Source organism: Pogona vitticeps, chromosome 2 (assembly GCF_051106095.1).
Source record: "Pogona vitticeps strain Pit_001003342236 chromosome 2, PviZW2.1, whole genome shotgun sequence".
NCBI classification, from domain to species: Eukaryota; Metazoa; Chordata; class Lepidosauria; order Squamata; family Agamidae; genus Pogona; species Pogona vitticeps.
Window position 1 is genome coordinate 17,348,603 of NC_135784.1, and position 18,556 is coordinate 17,367,158.

At 45.5% G+C, this 18,556-nt stretch overlaps 1 protein-coding gene and 1 long non-coding RNA gene across 15 annotated transcripts in view; one reads left to right on the top strand and one right to left on the bottom strand.

Annotated features, from left to right (window-relative positions):
- Window positions 1–18,556, top strand: part of LOC110071305 (uncharacterized) — a 204,317-nt gene that overhangs the window by 88,812 nt on the left and 96,949 nt on the right. For 4 of the 14 annotated variants that reach the window (XM_078388032.1, XM_078388031.1, XM_072988097.2 and 1 more), the window contains one exon: window positions 13,535–16,791. The exons of 1 other annotated variant lie outside the window; for it this stretch is intronic. In XM_078388032.1, the coding sequence (XP_078244158.1) occupies window positions 13,535–15,570 (2,036 nt within the window). In that variant the 3' untranslated portion in view covers window positions 15,571–16,791. Of the gene's footprint in view, window positions 1–1,696; window positions 3,672–3,911; window positions 4,351–5,700; window positions 5,798–6,646; window positions 6,718–7,362; window positions 7,604–13,534; window positions 16,792–18,556 lie in introns of those variants that run through there. 9 more of the 14 variants (XM_078388038.1, XM_072988098.2, XM_078388034.1 and 6 more) reach the window with 7 other exon arrangements.
- The window catches only part of LOC144587481 (uncharacterized), a 152,305-nt gene continuing 134,312 nt past the window's right edge, over window positions 564–18,556 (bottom strand). Inside the window, exon 2 of the long non-coding RNA XR_013542636.1 lies at window positions 564–1,503. This is a non-coding gene — a long non-coding RNA (uncharacterized LOC144587481). The remainder of the gene's footprint in view (window positions 1,504–18,556) is intronic.

Sequence of the window (18,556 nt, forward strand, 5' to 3'; positions counted from 1 at the left end):
TGCCCCCCAGAGTTGGGTCAAATTCATGTTGGTAGCTTCTGTGACACTATCCAACCATCTCGTCCTCTCTCGTGTCTTCTCCTCTTGTCTTCACACTTTCCCAACATCAGAGTCTTTTCCAGGGAGTCTTCTCTTCTCATGAGATGGCCAAAGCATTGGAGCCTCAGCTTTAGGATCTGTCCTTCCCGTGAGCACCAAGAGTTGATTTCCTTCAAAATGGATAGGTTTGTTCTCTCTGCAGTCCAGGGGACTCTCAAGAGTCTCCTCCAGCACCACAATTCAAAAGTATCCATTCTTCAGTAGACAGCTTCCTTTATGGTCCAGCTCTCACTTCCATACATCGCTACAGGAAAAACCATAGCTTTGACGATTCGGGCCTTTGTCAGCAAGGTGACGTCTCTCCTTTTTAAGATGCTGTCTAGGTTTGTCATCGCTTTCCTCCCGAGAAATAGGTGTCTTTTGATTTCATGGCTGCTGTCACCATCTGCAGTGATCATGGAACCCACTGCCTCCATATCTGTTTGCCAGGAGGTGATGGGACAAGTGGCCCTGATCTTAGTTCATTTGATGTTGAGCTTCAGACCATTTTTGGTGCTCTCCTCTTTCACCCTCATTAAGAGGTTCTTTAAATCCTCACTTTCTGCCATCAGATTAGTATCATCTGCATATCTGAGGATGTTATTTCTTCTGGCAATCTTAATTCCAGTTTGGGATTCCTCCAGTCCTGGTTTTGCATGATGTATTCCCCATATCAGTTAAATAAGTAGGGGGACAATATATAGCCTTGTATTCCTTTCCCAAATTTGAACCAATCAGTTGTTCCATATTCAGTTCTAACTGTTGCTTCCTGTCCCACATACAGATTTCTCAGGAGACAGATAAGGTGGTCAGGCACTCCCATTTCTTTAAAAACTTGCCATAATTTGCTTTAGTCCACACAGTCAAAGGCTTTTGCGTAGTCAATGAAGCAGAAGTAGATATTTTTCTGGAACTCTCTGGCTTTCTCCATAATCCAGCACAATTTAACAATTTGGTCTCTAGTTCCTCTGCCCCTTCGAAATCCAGCTTGTACTTTTGGGAGTTCTCAGACCACATACTGCTGAAGCCTACCTTGGAGGATTTTGAGCATAACCTTGCTAGCATGTGAAATGAGTGCAATTGTACGGTAGTTGGAGCATTCTTTGGCTTTGCCCTTCTTTGGGACTGGGATGTAGACTGATTTCCAATTCTCTGGCCACTGCTGAGTTTTCCAAACTTGCTGGCATATTGAACGTAGCACCTTAACAGCGTCATCTTTTAAGATTTTAAATAGTTCCACTGGGATGCCATCAGCTCCACTGGCCTTGTTGTTAGCCATGCTTTTTAAGGCCCACTTGACTTCACTCTCTAGGATGTCTGGCTCAAGGTCAGCAACTACATTGTCTGGGTTGTCCGGGATATTCAAATCTTCCTGATTTAATTCCTCTGTGTATTCTTGCCACCTCTTCTTGATGTCTTCTGCTTCTATTAGGCCCCTACCATTTTTATCCTTTATCATGTCCATCTTTCCACAAAAGGTTCCTTTAATATCTCCAATTTTCCTGAACACTCTCTGGTTTTTCCTTTTCTATTAATTTCCTCTAATTCTTTGGATTGTCCATTTAAGAAGGCCCTCTTGTCTCTCCTTGCTATTCTTTGGAAGTCTGCATTCCATTTTCTGTAAGCCCCTTCGCCACCATAAGGCAGCACTCTGTGCCCCAACTCTGAGTGCCTATTGAAAACAAGCCTTTTCTCCCCCAAAAAGGGAGGAGTGGGTTTTGAGTCGAGTCCAAATCACTGGGGGGGAAAACGAGTTGAGTCACTTAGTTATTTTTATCATTTCCTGAAGACGCTCGAGTGGAGTTCCCATCCTTGCCTTTTATTACCAGCCTCAATCAGCTCTTGCTAAATATTGTCCCTTCTTTTTGGGACTCCATATAACTGAAGGTATGTCTTCAACTTTTCCAGGTGTTGGAAGAAGTATAGAACCAGACTTCATGTACTTCATCTTAAAGTAAAAGTAAATAAGATTAAAACTTTACGGTAAAAACTGGATTGATTAAAATATTGAGTGATTTTATCCTTAACATTTTTAAAAATATAGAATTCTTTCTTCGTTTCTAAGTCAGTTTATTGTATTTCTCGCACATGTTGCTGCTGGGTCTTGGAAACAGTGATGAAAGAAGTAAGGTGAGAATTGGTATAAATCCAGAGGAGAAAAACTGAATGAATGCTGTTGGGAAGGATGTTCCCTTGGTGGTGTTGCGGGAGAGGCAGAAAGGGGGCGTGTGTGTTGTCCCGGTTCTCTAAGGGTTAAAGGCAGTGAGTTGGGATTCCTAGAGGGGAAGCGGCGAGTCCTCCAGAGGAAGTGTCCTCTCCCAAAAGAACCCCCCCACTTCCTGTGACTGGTTTTTCAGCCTCCGGAGAGAAACGGGGGCTTGAGCTCCTTCCCGGGGCGGCTGGGCGGCGTTTCCCTTCCCGGGCGAGCTGAGCTCCCTGCCTGGCCCTTTCGGGGGGTGAAGCCGAGCCCCCTCCGGAGAGGGTGGCAGAGGAGCCCCCTTGGGGTGGGGGGCACCCCAAACTCTCGGCCGAGGGAGGGAGGCGCCTCCTCGAGAGGAGGATCCCCGCCAAGCCCCCCCCTAGAGGGTGAGGGGTTGAGCCGCTTTCCTTCCTCCGGCGGGGTTGCCCGGGCGGGGGAGGCTTCGAGGGGAGCCTTTTTCGGGCTTTTCCAGCCTTTCAGGGGGAGGCCGAGTCCGGGGGAGAGGCTGGCAGGGCGACTCGGAGGAAGGAACGAAGGAACGAAGGAAGGGGAGTCCCGGCAGGGCTGGATGAGGGGGGGCCGAGATCTTCCTCCTTCCTGGGCTGCCTGAAGTAGAAGGCGAGCTCTGTTTCACCCCCCACCCGGCACTCTCCGGACAACCCGACAGGGAAACCCCCCCCCCATCGCCCATAGGACAGGGGAACCCCTTTTTACTAGTGTTTTTTTTTAAGTCTTTTGATATGGCTTCAAGATTTTGAAAATTCCTAAATCAGAGAAAGGGGAAGACAGCGGGGACCCCCAACAGGAAAAGAAAGGCTGGAGGACTTTTTCCAACAGGTAAGGCCAGCCCTGCAAAATATGGGAAAGGGAGAAAAAAAGACCAAAAAATCACGGCCCTCCGGCCTCTTTGGAGACCCCTCAGAAATGGCTTCCTGTCCTTTGCGTCCTCTGTTCCCTTTCTGTTGGGCAGCTGGGATGGGGAACTGATTAAGAACTGAACCTCTTGCAAAATCCGAAAGAGGTGTTGCAAGAAAGACTTGAAAACAGTTGAAAACGAATAAACTAGGCATTCATGGGGACATGTAGTAGCCATTATAAATTATCAGGTGTCCATTGCGCTGAAAGGAATCATGGAGAAGGCCAAAGCAAAGGGTGCTGCTTATATTCCACCCCAGAGTGCTTGAAATTCTCTCTGGGTGGTTTACAAGCTAGTGATAGAGGCTAGATATTGCCCCTTCATGACCTGGCTACTCAGTTGACCGACCTCAGAAGTCTGGAAGGCTAAGTCAACCTTGAGGCGGCTATCTGAGGCCGCTGGGATCCAACTCAGGTGTTGTGAGCACAGTCTTGACTGCAGGATTGCAGTTTAAAGACTGTTCCACAAGATCCTGATGTGAGTAGAAAGAGAGACTATTCAAGTGGGGGGGGGCAGATGCTCAATCTTCTGATTCTCGGTGAAGTAGAAAGAAGTGGGGTGTAACTCTCAGCGGAAGGGAGATGCTCAAGTTTCTAATTTCCATTTTATCCTTGGCTTTCTTCTGCATTTCCTTCAGGGACGAGAGGTACTCTTCATGGATGTGATATAGTGTAGTATAATAATTACTAATAATATTCTTCAATGAATTATTCACAGAGAAAAGTACTGGTTTTGCAGAGTACGATTGGGGCCTGAGAAGATGGTCGAGCAAGGTGCAGTTGGCTTCCCTGCCATGAGGAGAAGAAGCAGTGAGGAATTCAGGGGAAGAAAGTTGCACAGTTCGCTTTATGAGGACATTCTTGACTCAGACATACAGTGTCGGCGCTTCAGGCAGTTTTCCTACAAGGAAGCGGAAGGGCCTCGAGAAGCTTGCAGCCGACTCCACCGTCTCTGCCGTCAGTGGCTTCAACCAGAAAGGCACACCAAGGCTCAGATCCTGGACCTGGTGATCCTGGAGCAGTTCCTGGCCATCCTTCCCCCGGAGATGTCCAGCTGGGTGAGGGAATGTGGAGCGGAGAGCAGTTCCCAGGCGGTGGCCCTGGCCGAAGGCTTCCTCCTGAGTCAGGCCGAGGAGAAGAGGCAGGAAGAGGAGAAGGTGAGAGCATTTTCTCTGAGCCCCCACGTACTCTTATAAAGCCTGCATCCATGGCCAGTTTGGTTGCTGTTCCATTGAAATTAGACATCCCTTTTTGTTCGTCTAGAAGATGATCCTTTTTTCTAAAACCTTTAGACTAAAAATTGAGGGTCGTCTTATACATGGAAGTAAACTGAGGAGAGAACAAAAACAAGTGGAGGGGGGAAGAGATCAAACAGATCCTGCCAAGCTTTGATTGCTGCTTTCCTCCTACTTTTGTAAGCCCCGGGATTAGGAAGTAGCGGGGAAAGCAGCGAGCAAATTTTTTAATATGGAGTCAGAAAAGTGGGGGGCGTTTTATACATTTAAGCTTCTTATAAACAGAAAAATACAGTAAATTCTATTTCTGTTGATGGCAAAGCTCATTAGGATCGTTCACCTTGTTTTGTTTACAAAGGAGACATGTTTTATGCTGACTGCTGCTGCTCCAATGCAGGAGAGAGCCTTCTTGGTAGGAAAGGGGCTCCTCAGCCGCTGGTTCCATGGTGTCTGTACTTTCAGAGCTGCTAGAACTTCATTTTATGAATGGAAGGGAAGAGGGCACAAAAATAAGTTGGGTGTTGGATACGCTCCATCCCAGCCGTCCGCCCGGAAGCAGAGTTGGCTTCACTGCCCAGTTCAGTCTTTGTCTGAGCCTGAGTTCCCTTCCTTTGGCAAGAACCCTCCATAATCTGCGGCTGGGCTTTCGTCTTCAGCACTGACTCCAGCCAGTTCCCTCCCTTTAGGGAGACCCTGTCTTGGTGGGCACTCACAGGCTCCTTTCTTCCTTGAAGTCCTTACTGCCTCCACCACAGGCATTCCTTGTCGGGCTTCCTCCTGCAGCTCCTCCATTTGGATCGGTGTAGGGCCCGGGTACCTGGCTGACCTCTGTGGTCTCCATGAGGGTCAGTGATCCTTACAGACCAAAGATCTATGGGCCCCTCTCACATCCTCATTCTTTTGTCACCTCCTCCTGGCGATGTGCCCTGGAACCGGGGTAGTAGATGGTTTGCAAATTGCCTTTTTTCCCAGGGCAGGAAATATGGGGTCTAGATCTTCAGACACAACCTCCAACTCCTGAGGATGATGAGTCCTCTCCTTCTTTCATTCCTTCTCCTCCTTTAATCCAGGCTTCCACAATGGGATTCCAGCCTCTACACACACAAACACACACACACACGTATGCTTGGGTCTCCATCAGGTCCACGGGGAGGGCAGATGGCCCAGGTGTCCCTGTCACACTCCCAACCCACAAAACCAAATGTAATGTGGGGGTGAATGCAGATTTTTATCTCTTTCATTGTTTTTCTTAGACTTCTGTTTCTCTTTGAGGTCAAAGATCTGTCTCTGGATGTTCAGCTGGATTTTCCTGCAGAAGAAGAGGCTCCCCTGGAGAAGAGAGCAAGGGATGGAGGGGCTGCTTTGCTGGGTAAGGTCTGGTGCTGGGAGGCCAGCTGTTTTTCAACTTGATCTCTTTTTTGAAAAGCTTCAAGAGATCCATAGTTGCATTTATGTTTCCTTGGGTTTTGAGAGTGGGAGGAAAGCGTTACCACCACACTTTTCTCCATATACGTACAAAAAGTGTTTCAAAGGTCAACAGTTGAAGAATTGGTAGGTAAAAAGAGCCTCTTGATATATGGCTAGGATGGCGAATAAGAAGAGATGTTTTTCACTTATATGACTTTCGAACATTTAAAATACAGAACAAGGATAGGATAAATCTTTAGCTTGCGGTGCAGTGATTAATGTGTAGTTCTGCAGTCAAAACTCTGCTCATGATCTGCGTTTGATCTGATGGGCTTAAGTAGCCAACTCAAGACAAACAGCCTTCCATCCTGCCAAGGTTGGTAAATGGAATGTACAACTCACTGAGAGGTGGGCAATGTGAAGCCTGCAGAATTAAATTGCCAAGAGAGTGCTTTTAAGCAGCATAATTTGCTGACATTTAGAGTTTCTCCTTCTCATATCCTCCAGTGTGTTCACGATCTTGCGCATCTCTTCTGGAATCCCTCTGCTTCTGCTAGAACATCCTGACTTGGTGGGTCAGGCTTAGGAAGTATAACTTTAGAAGCCACCTTGTGACTTTCATGGCTCAGTGGAGACTAGAAACTGCATCTCCCGAGTTCCAGTCCAACACCTGACCCACTAAACCACGCTATCTTACAAGGGCCGTCCTGTGCCTTTGGTTGGGATGTCACTTTGATCTTAGGATTCTAATCCTGTTGTCCAAGACATGCTGCATGCAGCTGGTTCTCCACCTCACTTCTCTCTCTTGCAGGGGTTGGAATGACGCTGGCAGTGTGTACGGAGCCATCCCTTCTCCCTGATGATGGCGTGAAAGCAGAAGAGGTGAGAGAAGGATCTCTAGGAGGTCATGCCGGGAGCAGCCTGACTATTTCTTCCCCAGCTTGCCTTTCTGGGAAGGATGGGGGAATGTTTCGCTGTAATGTATTTTAGAGGAAAGGTTCCAAACATTCATGGATTTCTTAAGGTGTTATCTGGGAAGAATGCATTTGAATATGGGAGAAATCAAAATTGAAACATGTATTGATCCTTCATGACAGACTGGTTCATACAGGAACAGGAATCTGAGTGCACCTCATCTTATTAAATCATATTAAATAGGGACATGGTGGCGCTGCAGGTTAAACCACAGAAGCCTCTGCGCTGCAAGGTCAGAAGACCAGCCGTCGTAAGATTAAATTCACGTGACAGAATGAGCTCCCGTCGCTTGTCCCAGCTCCTGCCAACCTAGCAGTTTTAAAGCATGTAAAAATGCAATTAGATAAATAGTTCCACCACAGTGGAAAGGCCACGTGACCACGGAAACTGTCTTTGAACAAACGCTGGCTCTAGGGCTTGGAAATGGGGATGAGCACCACGGCCTAGAGTCCGACACAAGTAGACCTTTACCTTTGCCATCTTATTTAGTTGTTTGGCTCATGTTTGTATATATTTTTGTGAGAAAGATATGCTTTTTTCTCTTCCATTCAGTGTCCAGTGACCTTTGAAGAGGTGGCAGTAGGTTTCACCCAGGAGGAGTGGGCGCTGCTGGATCCTGACCAAAGGGCCCTCCAGAGGGAAGTCATGGAAGAGAACTGGAGGATCGTGGCCTCTCCTTCCATGCCTGATGTTATTTGCACTGACCATGAACAAAATCGCATTTCTGAGCCACAGCAAGACCACAAGTCATCCGACCGCTTCGGAAATGTTGAGAGAGAGCCGGGGAATTCTGGTAAGTGGTTGAACTCCATCTCCCATCAGTCAAAGCCGGCGTGGCTAACGAGGAGATATGGTTGGAGCAGTGGTTCATTAGGATCTGGAAGACCAAATATATTCTACTCTTTAGGGGATTCTGGCAAGGCACCACTTTGAAAAGGAAGAATTTCATAATAGAACAGCGAGAATATCCCCATGGGGATGGGTGAGAGGGATGGGCTAAAGTAGAATTTTCTTTTCCCTGCTGTTTGAAGAAAAATGTAAGGATAGAACAGCTGTACAGTAAGTGCATTTTAAAATTGGTGAACTGAGCTGAGAATGGAATTTATTTAATACAGAAATAGAATCTGGCTTATACTGAGGAATCTAAATTAGAAAGTCCTCTAGTCTAAGCCATGTTTTTGATGCCTTATGCGTTTGCACACAGTGCCCTGAAACCTAAAAATAAAATTGAAACCTCAGTGTGAAGGTTTTCTTTTACCATCTAATTTTGTCCTTTTCCTAGGCCTTCTTTTTTAAGTCTTGGAGGAAGGAATTGCATTTCAATGCCCAATCCCGCCTCCTCATTTCTGAAGGGTACTGTATTGGGGGCATCTTTCCGATGAATTTTTCTTCAAGAGTTAGGGCCACAACCAACATTGGGAAGCAGTATTGCTTTCACCTTGGCCTGATTCAGGCTGTTTCCATCTTAGAATATTAGCATCTCTCTCCTGATGCTTTCTTTTTAGTTCAGCATCTTTTTCTCTCTCTCAAGACTGAACTCTCTTCCCTTCTACTCTCAGGCTCTGCCTTTTAACATCTCTAGTGGCCCCACCTCCCAACCATATCAGCTTCACCAAAACAAGGATTGCTGGCTTGTTTTGGTGAAGAGGTTTGAGTAATTCAGATAAGCTATGGGCTATGCCGTGCAGGGTTACCCAAGACGGGTAAGTCATAGTGGACAGTTGTTTCTAAAAGTGATCCACCTGGAGCACGAACTGGCAAGCCACTCCAGTATCTTTGCAAAGAAACAAAAGGCTAAAAGACGCTGGAAGATGAGCCCCTCGGGTCGGAAGGCGTCCAACATGCTACTGAGGAAGAGCGGAGGACAAGTACAAGTAGCTCCAGAGCTAATGAAGTGGTTGGGCCAAAGCCGAAAGGATGCTACACGGCGGACGCACCTGGAAGAGAAAGGAAAGTCCGATCCAGCATAAGAACTTGGAATGTAAGACCTATGAACCTTGGGGAGCTGAATGTGGTCAAACAGGAGATAGCAAGAATAAACATTGACATCCTGGGCATCAGTGAACTAAAATGGACGGGAATGGGTGAATTCAATTCGGACAATTATCATGTGTACTGTTGTGGGCAAGAATCCCATAGACGAAATGGAGTAGCCCTCATAATCAACAAAAGAGTAGGAAAAGCTGTACTGGAATACATTCTCAAAAATGATAGGATGATTCCAATACGAATCCAAGGCAGACCTTTCAACACCACAGTACTCCAACTTTATGCACCAACCACCAATGCTGAAGAAGCTGAAATTGACCAATTCTCTGAGGACTTACAACACCTTCTAGAACTGACATAAAAGAAAGATGTTCTTGTCATTATAGGGTACTGGAATGCCAAAGTAGGGAGTCAAGAGATAAAAGGAACAACAGGTAAACTTGGCTTTGGAGTTCAAAACGAAGCAGGGCAAAGGCTTATAGAGTTTTCACATGAGAACAAGCTGGTCATCACAAACACTCTTTTCCACACGAGGCAAATGTACACATGGGCATCACCAGGTGGGCAATACCGAAATCAGATTCATTCTGTTCTCTGCAGCCAAAGATGGAGAAGCTCTAGACCAGGGGTCAGGGAACTTTTTTACCTTTAACCCCCCCAAAAAAATTATTTACGTTGATATTACCCCCCCCACCCCGGCTCTTGCAGTCTGCGGCAACCCCCTGCCCTGCCTCTGTGCTTGCCCGGGACCTGTGGCCACCGTCGGGGCAGCCATTCTGGAGCTGCCACACCGTTGGGAAAGCGCGTTCTTGGCGAGGGGAGGCTGGGGCTGGAGGGCCAGCACGTCCATTGGCCATGAGCTCAGCTGAGGCGGGGTGGGAAGGGGGCCTCCTCGCTAGTGCACTGGGCAGGTGGGTGCAGGCAGGAAGGAGAGCCCCGGCCAGGGCTCCACAGGGTAAAAAGTCCAGCTGGCCTGGTATGCCACCCTCCCCCCCCCCCACTTTGGAGGCAAGGAGGACAGGTGGGTGCCCTGTGCAGTTCCTCACCAAGGCTCACTCTTCCCGCGATGGAATGCCCACCTACAGATAGCATCGTCAGAAGTAAAATGCCTGCCGCGATCGTCCTCATTACCCCCAGGATTTTCATTTTTACCCCATTTGGGGTAATTTACCCCTGTTTCCTGACCACTGCTCTAGACAGTCAGCAAAACCAAGACCTGGATCTGATTGTGGCTCTGATCAGCTTCCTATAGCCAAATTCAAACTTTAACTGAAGAAAGTAGGAAAAACCACTGGGCTAGTCAGGTATAATCTAAACCAAATCCCTTATGAATACACAGTAGAAGTGAAGAACAGATTTAAGGAACTAGATTTGTTGGACAGAGTGCCTGAAGAACTTTGGACGGAGGCTCGTAACATTGTACAGGAGACAGCAACAAAAACCATCCCAAAGAAAAGGAAATGCAAGAAAGCAAAGTGGCTGTCCAACGAGCCCTTACAAATAGTAGAGAAGGGAAACAAAATGCAAGGGAGATAGGGAAAGTTACAGAAAATGGAATGCAGAGTTCCAAAGAATAGCAAGGAGGGACAAGAGGGCCTTCTTAAATGAACAGTGCAAAGAAATAGAAGAAAAGAATAGAAAGGGAAAAACCAGAGATCTGGTTGAAGAAAATTGGAGCTTTTAAAGGAACCTTTTCTGCAAAGATAGACATGATAGAGTAGTCTTAATTGATTACATAGGCGGGATATAAATAAAATAAATAAATACATAAATAAATACATAAATAAATAAATAATTAAAAATCGGAGGGACCTCACAGAAGCAGAAGACATCAAGAAGAGGTGGCGAGAATACACAGAGAAATTATACCAGGAAGATTTTGATGCCCCGGGCAACCCAGATAGTATGATTGCTGACCTTGAGCCAGACATCCTGGAGAGTGAAGTCAAGTGGGCCTTATAAAGCATGGCTAAGAACAAGGCCAGTGGAGGTGATGGCATTCAAGTAGAACTATATACAACTGTAAAAGATGACACTGTTAAGGTGCTACATTCAATATGCCAGCAAGTTTGGGAAAACAGCAGTGGCCAGGGGATTGGAAAAGATCAGTCTACGTCCCAATCTCAAAGAAGGGCAATGTCAAAGAATGCTCCAACTACGGTACAATTACACTCATTTCACACGCTAGCAAGGTTATGCTCAAAATCCTACAACGTAGGCTTCAGTAGTAGGTGGACTGAGATGTCCCAGAAGTACAAGCTGGATTTCAAAGGGGCAGATGAACTAGAGACTAAATTGCTAACATGCACTGGATTATGGAGAAAGTCAGCGAGTTCCAGAAAAACACCTACTTCTGCTTCATTGACTTTGCAAAAGCTTTTGACTGTGTGGATCACAAGCAAGTCCTTAAAGAAATGGGAGTGCCTGACCACCTTATCTGTCTCCTGAGAAACCTATATGTTGGACAGGAAGCAACAGTTAGAACTGGATATGGAACAACTGATTGGTTGAAAATTGGAAAAGGAGTACGATAAGGCTGTATATTGTCTCCCTGCTTTTTTAACTTATATGCAGAATACATCATTTGAAAGGGAGGACTGGATGAATCCCAAACCGGAATTAAGATTGCTGGAAGAAATATCAACAAACTCAGATATGCAGATGATACCACTCTGATGGCAGAAAGTGAAGAGGACTTAAAGAAGATCTTAATGAGGGTGAAAGAGGAAAGCACCAAAAATGGTTTGAAGCTCAACATCAAAAAAACTAAGCTCATGGCTACTAGTCCCATCACTTCCTGGCAAATAGAAGGGGAAGATATGAAGGCAGAGACAGATTTTACCTTCTTGAGTTCCATGATCACTGCAGATGGTGACAGCAGCCATGATATCAAAAGATCCCTGCTTCTTCGGAGGAAAGCAATGACAAACCTTGACAGCATCTTAAAAAGCAGAGACATCACCTTGCTGACAAAGGTCCGCATCATCAAAGCTATGGTTTTTCAAGTAGCAATGTATGGAAATGAGAGGTGGACGATAAAGATGGCTGATTGCCGAAAAATTGATGCTTTTGAATTGTGGTGCTGGAAGAGACTCTTGAGAGTCTCCAGGACTGCAAGGAGATCAAACCTATCCATTTTGAAGGAAATCAACCCTGAGTGCTCACTGGAAGGACAGATCATGAAGCTGAGGCTGAAGGACAGAGCTCCAATACTTTGGCCATCTCATGAGAAGGGAAGACTCCCTGGAAAAGACCCTGATGTTGGGAAAGTGTGAGGGGAGAAGGGGATAACTGTCAAGGTTTTGCATTAACAACAACAGAGGACAAGATGGTTGGACATTGTCATCGAAACTACCAACATGAGTTTGACCCAATTCCGGGAAACAGTGGAAGATAGGAGGGCCTGGCGTGCTCTGCTCCATAGGTTCATGAAGAGTCGGACACGACTTAACAACTAAAGAACAGCAAATTGGGATTGCAACTAAGACCTCTGGTCACCTTATGGTCGTCTTCACCTTTAAAGACAAAAATGCTAAAGACAAAAAGAGGATGGAGACCTTTTTAAAAAGACACAATCTTTTGTGTCGGGCTTTTGTTAAGTGATAGTGTAATACAGTGGTGCCTCACAAGACAAATTTAATTCGTTCTGAGGTTAATGTTGTCTAACGAAAAATTAGTCTTGCGAAACAGGTTTTCCCATAGGAATGGATTGAAATCTAATTAATGCGTTCCTATGGGCAAAAAAAGTCAGAACAAAGTCAAATTTGGTGTATAAAGGATTTATTACGTGCTCTTTAAAGCCATACATATTGTGGAGATGATTTCAAAAGTTTGAATAAAAAAACTTTAACTTTTTAAACTTCATAGAAAAACATTTAAAAATCAGCAAACATGAGGCAGTAACAAAAAAGTAAGTAGTTGTAGTAGCCATGTTAGTCTATGCAAGCATGGTACAGTGGTGCGATGTTTTAATGGGTAAAACATCGCATTGCGATGATCGGTAAGCGTTTCGCTTACTGATCTTCGTATTGCAATGTTTTTTTAAACAGCTGATCGGCGGTTCCCAAATGGCTGCAGGGTGCCCAAAAATGGCCGCCGCAACCATTTTTGCGCCCTGCCCTCGCTTACCGAGGGCGCGAAAATGGCGGCGCTGTGGAGGATCTTCGCTGAACGGTAAGTTTGGGCCCCATATTAAATGAAGTTAAATGTGTTCCTATGGGGTTTTTGGATCCTTTTAGCGATGTTTCTGCATAGCGATGATTAATCCGGAACGGATTAACGTCGCTATGCAGGGCACCACTGTAGTTTTTATCAACTTCCTTGTTGATGATCTCAGCCCTAGCACGGTGATAAAAATATTCAGTATAAAATCCAACTCTTTGTTTCATCCTTCTGGACTCCACCTGGAGTCCTTTTTTTGTGATGCTGGGAGGAAGGTGAGAATTCCAGATGAGAATGCAGAGAAAATCAGTATGGCCATGTTTCATTAACAAGGGAATGAGGCTATTAAGTTGTAAGTTGCTTCACTCAGCAGGTGAAAAACAACTAGAAAGTTTCATAGAGAAAAAATGCCAGGCTCTGCATATCTGAAGATCAAAAAATGTGAAGGAGGAAAATGATTTTGTTTCCCTTTCTGGCTCCTTCTGTTTTATGTAGAGACCTTTTTCCCCTTCCAGAGGATTTTTTTTTGTTTATATTTGGAATTCACTCTTTTCTATGCTTATTGTTCCTCCAGCAGATCAGGAAAGTATTGCCAGAGGAGAACCGTATGACGGGAATATTTGTGGGAAATATTTTGCTGAAAGGAGGGCACTTTCACTTCACAAGAGGGTCCACACCGCAAACATATGTTTCAAAAATGAAGCATCTGGAAAAGGCGAGGATAGCAAACCACAACTCAGGAGCCACCAGAAAATCATCATAGGAAGAAAAAAATACCAATGTCAGGAATATGGGAAACGTTTTGCCAGGAATTTCTTTCTTCACATGCACCAGCGAGTCCACACAGGAGAGAAACCGTACAAGTGCCAGGAATGCGGAAAATGTTTTACTTCCACTTCAACTCTTCTTGCACACCAGAGTGTCCATATGAAAGAAAAACCATACAAATGCCAGGAGTGTGGAAAATCTTTTAATCACAATTCAAACCTCCTGACACACCGGAGAGTCCACACAGGAGAGAAACCGTTCAAATGCCAGAAGTGTGGGAAATCTTTTAATCGCAATTCAAACCTCCTGACACACCAGAGAGTCCACACAGGAGAGAAACCGTTCAAATGCCAGAAGTGTGGGAAATCTTTTAATCGCAATTCAAACCTCCTGACACACCGGAGAGTCCACACAGGAGAGAAACCGTACAAATGCCAGAAGTGTGGGAAATCTTTTAATCGTAATTCAAACCTCCTGACACACCAGAGAGTCCACACTGGAGAGAAGCCATACAAGTGCAAAGAATGTGGGAAATGCTTTGCCCAGAGTTCCCACCTTCTCGGACACCAAAGAGTCCACACTGGAGAGAAACCATACAAATGCCACGAGTGTGGGAAATGTTTTGCTAACAATGCAAACCTTCTGACTCACCAGAGACTCCACACTGGAGAAAAACCATACAAATGCCAGGAATGTGGAAAATGTTTTATTTACAATTCAACTCTTCTTGCACATCAGAGTGTCCACACGGAAGAAAAACCATACAAATGCCAGGAATGTGGAAAATCTTTTAAACGCAATTCACACCTTCTTGCACACCAGAGAGTCCACACAGGAGACAAACCATACAAATGCCAGGAGTGTGGGAAATCTTTTAATCAGAATTCAAACCTCCTGACACACAAGAGAATCCACACAGGAGAGAAGCCGTACAAATGCCAGGAGTGTGGGAAATGTTTCACATATATTTCAGCCCTACTTCTTCATCAGAGTGTCCACACAGGAGAGAAACATTATGATTGCCTGGAGCGTGGGATATCTTTTAATCACAATTCAAACATCCTGAGACACCGGAGACTCCACGCAGAAGAGAAAGCGTATAAATGCCAGCAGTGTGGGAAATGTTTTACTTACAATTCAAGCTTTCTTGCACACCTGAGTATCCACACAGGACGCAAAATATTCAAATGTGAGGAGTGTGGGAAATGTTTTGCTCAGACTTCAAGTCCTCTCACACCCCAAGGAGTCTACACAGGAGAAAAACCACACAAATGCCAAGATTGTGAGAAAGGTTTAGTTGAGGTTTCACACCTCATGACCCATGAAAAACCCCAGTTGGACGAGAAACCATACAAATGCCGTGATTGTGGGAAATCTTTTAATCGCAATTCAAACCTCCTGACACATCAAAGAGTCCACACAGGAGAGAAACCGTACAAATGCCAGAAGTGTGGGAAATCTTTTAATCGTAATTCAAACCTCCTGACACACCAGAGAGTCCACACTGGAGAGAAGCCATACAAGTGCAAAGAATGTGGGAAATGCTTTGCCCAGAGTTCCCACCTTCTCGGACACCAAAGAGTCCACACTGGAGAGAAACCATACAAATGCCAAGAGTGTGAGAAGTGTTTTGCTAAAAATGCAAACCTTCTGACTCACCAGAGACTCCACAGTGGAGAGAAGCCATACAAGTGTCAGGATTGTGGGAAATGTTTTTCTCAGAGTACACAACTTCTCATACACCAGAATGTCCACATTGGAGCGAAATATAAATGCCAGGAGTACAGGGAACATTTTGCTCAGAATTTACACCTTCAGGGACACAAGAGACAGGTCATATAAATGCAAGACTCAGGAAGTTTTGGTTATTATTTCTAAGTCTGATATCACGTGGAATGAGAAAATCCACACAGGAAAGAAACCAAACAAATGCCAGGGTTGTGGAAAATGTTTCAATTCCAATTTACATCACAGATTGTAGACGAGGAAAGCCTACACAGGAGAATTATTGCAGTTGTTGTTGTTGAAGTCATTGACAAGTTTTGACTATTCAGTTTTATTTCATCTCTACCCCAATTCATGAGAAAATTAGCTCCACTCCACTTTCCTTTTAGTGGGTATGACTGACTTTTACAGCATGGAGACCCTTCCACCTGTAAAGTTGTTGTTTTGTCAATGGAGTTTTGGAGAAATCAAGATGGTGGTGACCTTTTTCCACAGTCACTTCATGCAATAATAAAATTTCCACATTTTCTTATTTTCCTTTTTATGTACACTGTAAATTATGGTAGAGGATGGTGGAGAGCTGATCATAATAAAGTATGCCTCCTGGTTATTCTTAATAGTAAAGATATTTCTGCTTTTGTTATTTTGGCCTGATATAATCAGCAAGCATGGTTTCATTCATGGAAGTTGAATGGGTACCCCTTGAAAGGAAATCCTTTTGTAGAATCCTTTTTCTAAAGAAATCCAATCGTCAGCTGGCCCTCCATCTTTCCAGGTTGTACTCAAGCAGTAATTCTTCACCAGCCTCTTGGGATGGTCCTCCTTGCCTTGAACTCTAGGGTCTCCCTACTGCACAATCTAATGTGAGAGGCCGTGGAGATAGCCTTTCAACCAGTCTTGCGAGCCTATTGGAAAAGGGAAGGATATCGGAACTGAAATAACAGAATACAAGAGCAGCCCTGTTCAAGTGGGGCAACCTGTGGCCTCTGACTGGCCCCCCCATATTTTGCGGTCATAGGTTCCCCACGTCTGAAAGATCTGCTCTGGCTTCTTGTTGCATAAGCAGGCTGATCTCATGGTCTTGATTTCAACTCTTGACGCCGTGCAGAGACTGAGGACTGCCTGCCTGAGGGACCGACTGCCTGGCTTTTTACGAGCCTGTTAAGATTTTTCAGGAGAGGTCCTCTTAAAAATACCAACAGTTTCAGAAATGTCATGCAGGAAAAGGCCTGCTTGTGTGTTGCTTGTAGGTCACAAAAGCCACTGCCAACTTGTCATCTCTTTCCACCTTTGACTGTTATTAAGAGGGGAATAAAATTTCATTTGGCACAACTTTCACACAGTATGCTGTTCATTCGGTTTTTTTCCATTTGTGTATCTGCATCTTTTGCTATTTTGGTTTTAATTTTAATAGCTTGGTATGAATCAGATGATGGCAAGTCAGATTTCTATCATATTTTTTTGTTATGCTATATGTTTTTATCTGCTTTTCTTTATTTTAAAAGTTTCTAAGCCATCTCCAGCACAAATATAGGTGTTCTGTCCTGACTTCCGGAGATCCTGTGATTTAATGACCTCCAGAGCCGGCTTCTCTCAGGGATGGAGGCAAGTTTTTGGGCCCAAGTCCCAAATATGGGTCTTTTTTACCAAGCCTTGAGTGCTTATTAAAAACAAGCTTTTTTCCACTCCAAAAAAGGAGGAGTGTGTTCTGAGTTGAGTCTGAATCATTGGAGAAAAAAACGAGTCCAGTTATCAGTGTGACTTAACTCCGACTTTGTTACTTTTATCATTTCCTGAAGTCGCTCGACTGGAGTTTCCATCCCTGCCTTTTACTACTAGCCTCAATCAGCTCTTGCTAAATATTGTCCCTTCTTTTTGGGACTCCATATAACTGAATGTCTTCCACTTTTCCCAGTATCGGAAGAAGTATAGAACTTCGGGAACTTCATATTAAAGGAAAAGTAAATAAGATTAAAACTTTACCGAACTGCATTGCTTAGAATATTTAATGATTTTATCCTTAACATTTTTGAAAATATAGAAATCTTTCTTTGTTTCCAAGTCTGTTTATTATATTTCCCTCACATGTTGCTGCTGGGTCTTGGAAACGGTGATGAAAGAGGCAAGGTGAGAATTGGTGCAAATCCAGAGGAGCAAAACCGAATGTATCCTGTTGGGAAGGATGTTTCTTTCCTCGTGTTGCGGGAGAGGCAGAAAGGGGGCGTGTGTGTTGTCCCGGTTCTCTAAGGGTTAAAGGCAGTGAGTTGGTCTTCCTAGAGGGGAAGCGGTGAATCAATCACAGGAAGTGCCCTCTTCCAAAAGAAACCTCCCTTCCTGTCCCTCGTTTTTCAACCTCCGGAGAGAAACGGGGGCTTGAGCTCCTTCGCGGGGCGGCTGGGCGGCGTTTCCCTTCCCGGGCGAGCTCAGCTCCCTGCCTGGTCCTTTTCGGGGGTGAAGCCGAACCCCTCCGGAGAGGGTGGCAGAGGAGCCCCCTTGGGGTGGGGGGCACCCCAAACTCTCGGCCGAGGGAGGGAGGCTCCTCCTCGAGAGGAGGATCCCCGCCAAGCCCCCCCCCCCCCAGAGAGGGTGAGGGGTTGAGCCGCTTTCCTTCCTCCGGCGGGGTTGCCCGGGCGGGGGAGGCTTCGAGGGGAGCCTTTTTCGGGCTTTTAAAGCCTTTCAGGGGAGGCCGAGTCCGGGGGAGAGGCTGGCAGGGCGACTCGGGGGAAGGAAGGAAGGAAGGAAGGAAGGAAGGAAGGAAGGAAGGAAGGAAGGAAGGAAGGAAGGAAGGAAGGAAGAGGAGTCCCGGCAGGGCTGGATGAGGGGGGGCCGAGATCCTCCTCCTTCCTGGGTTGCCTGAAGCAGAAGGGGAGCTCTCTTCCCCCTCCACCAAACCCGGCGCCTCTGCCCGCGACCCCCTCTGGACGCACCGGTATGGCTCCCCATCGCCCATAGGACAGGGGCCCCCTTTTTTCTAAGGTTTTGTTTTTTTGAAAGTCTCTTAATATGGCTACAAGATTCCCAGAAGTTTTTGAAAATGCCTAAATCAGAAAAAGGGGGCAGCAGCGGGGACCCCCAACAGGAAAAGAAAGGCTGGAGGACTTAT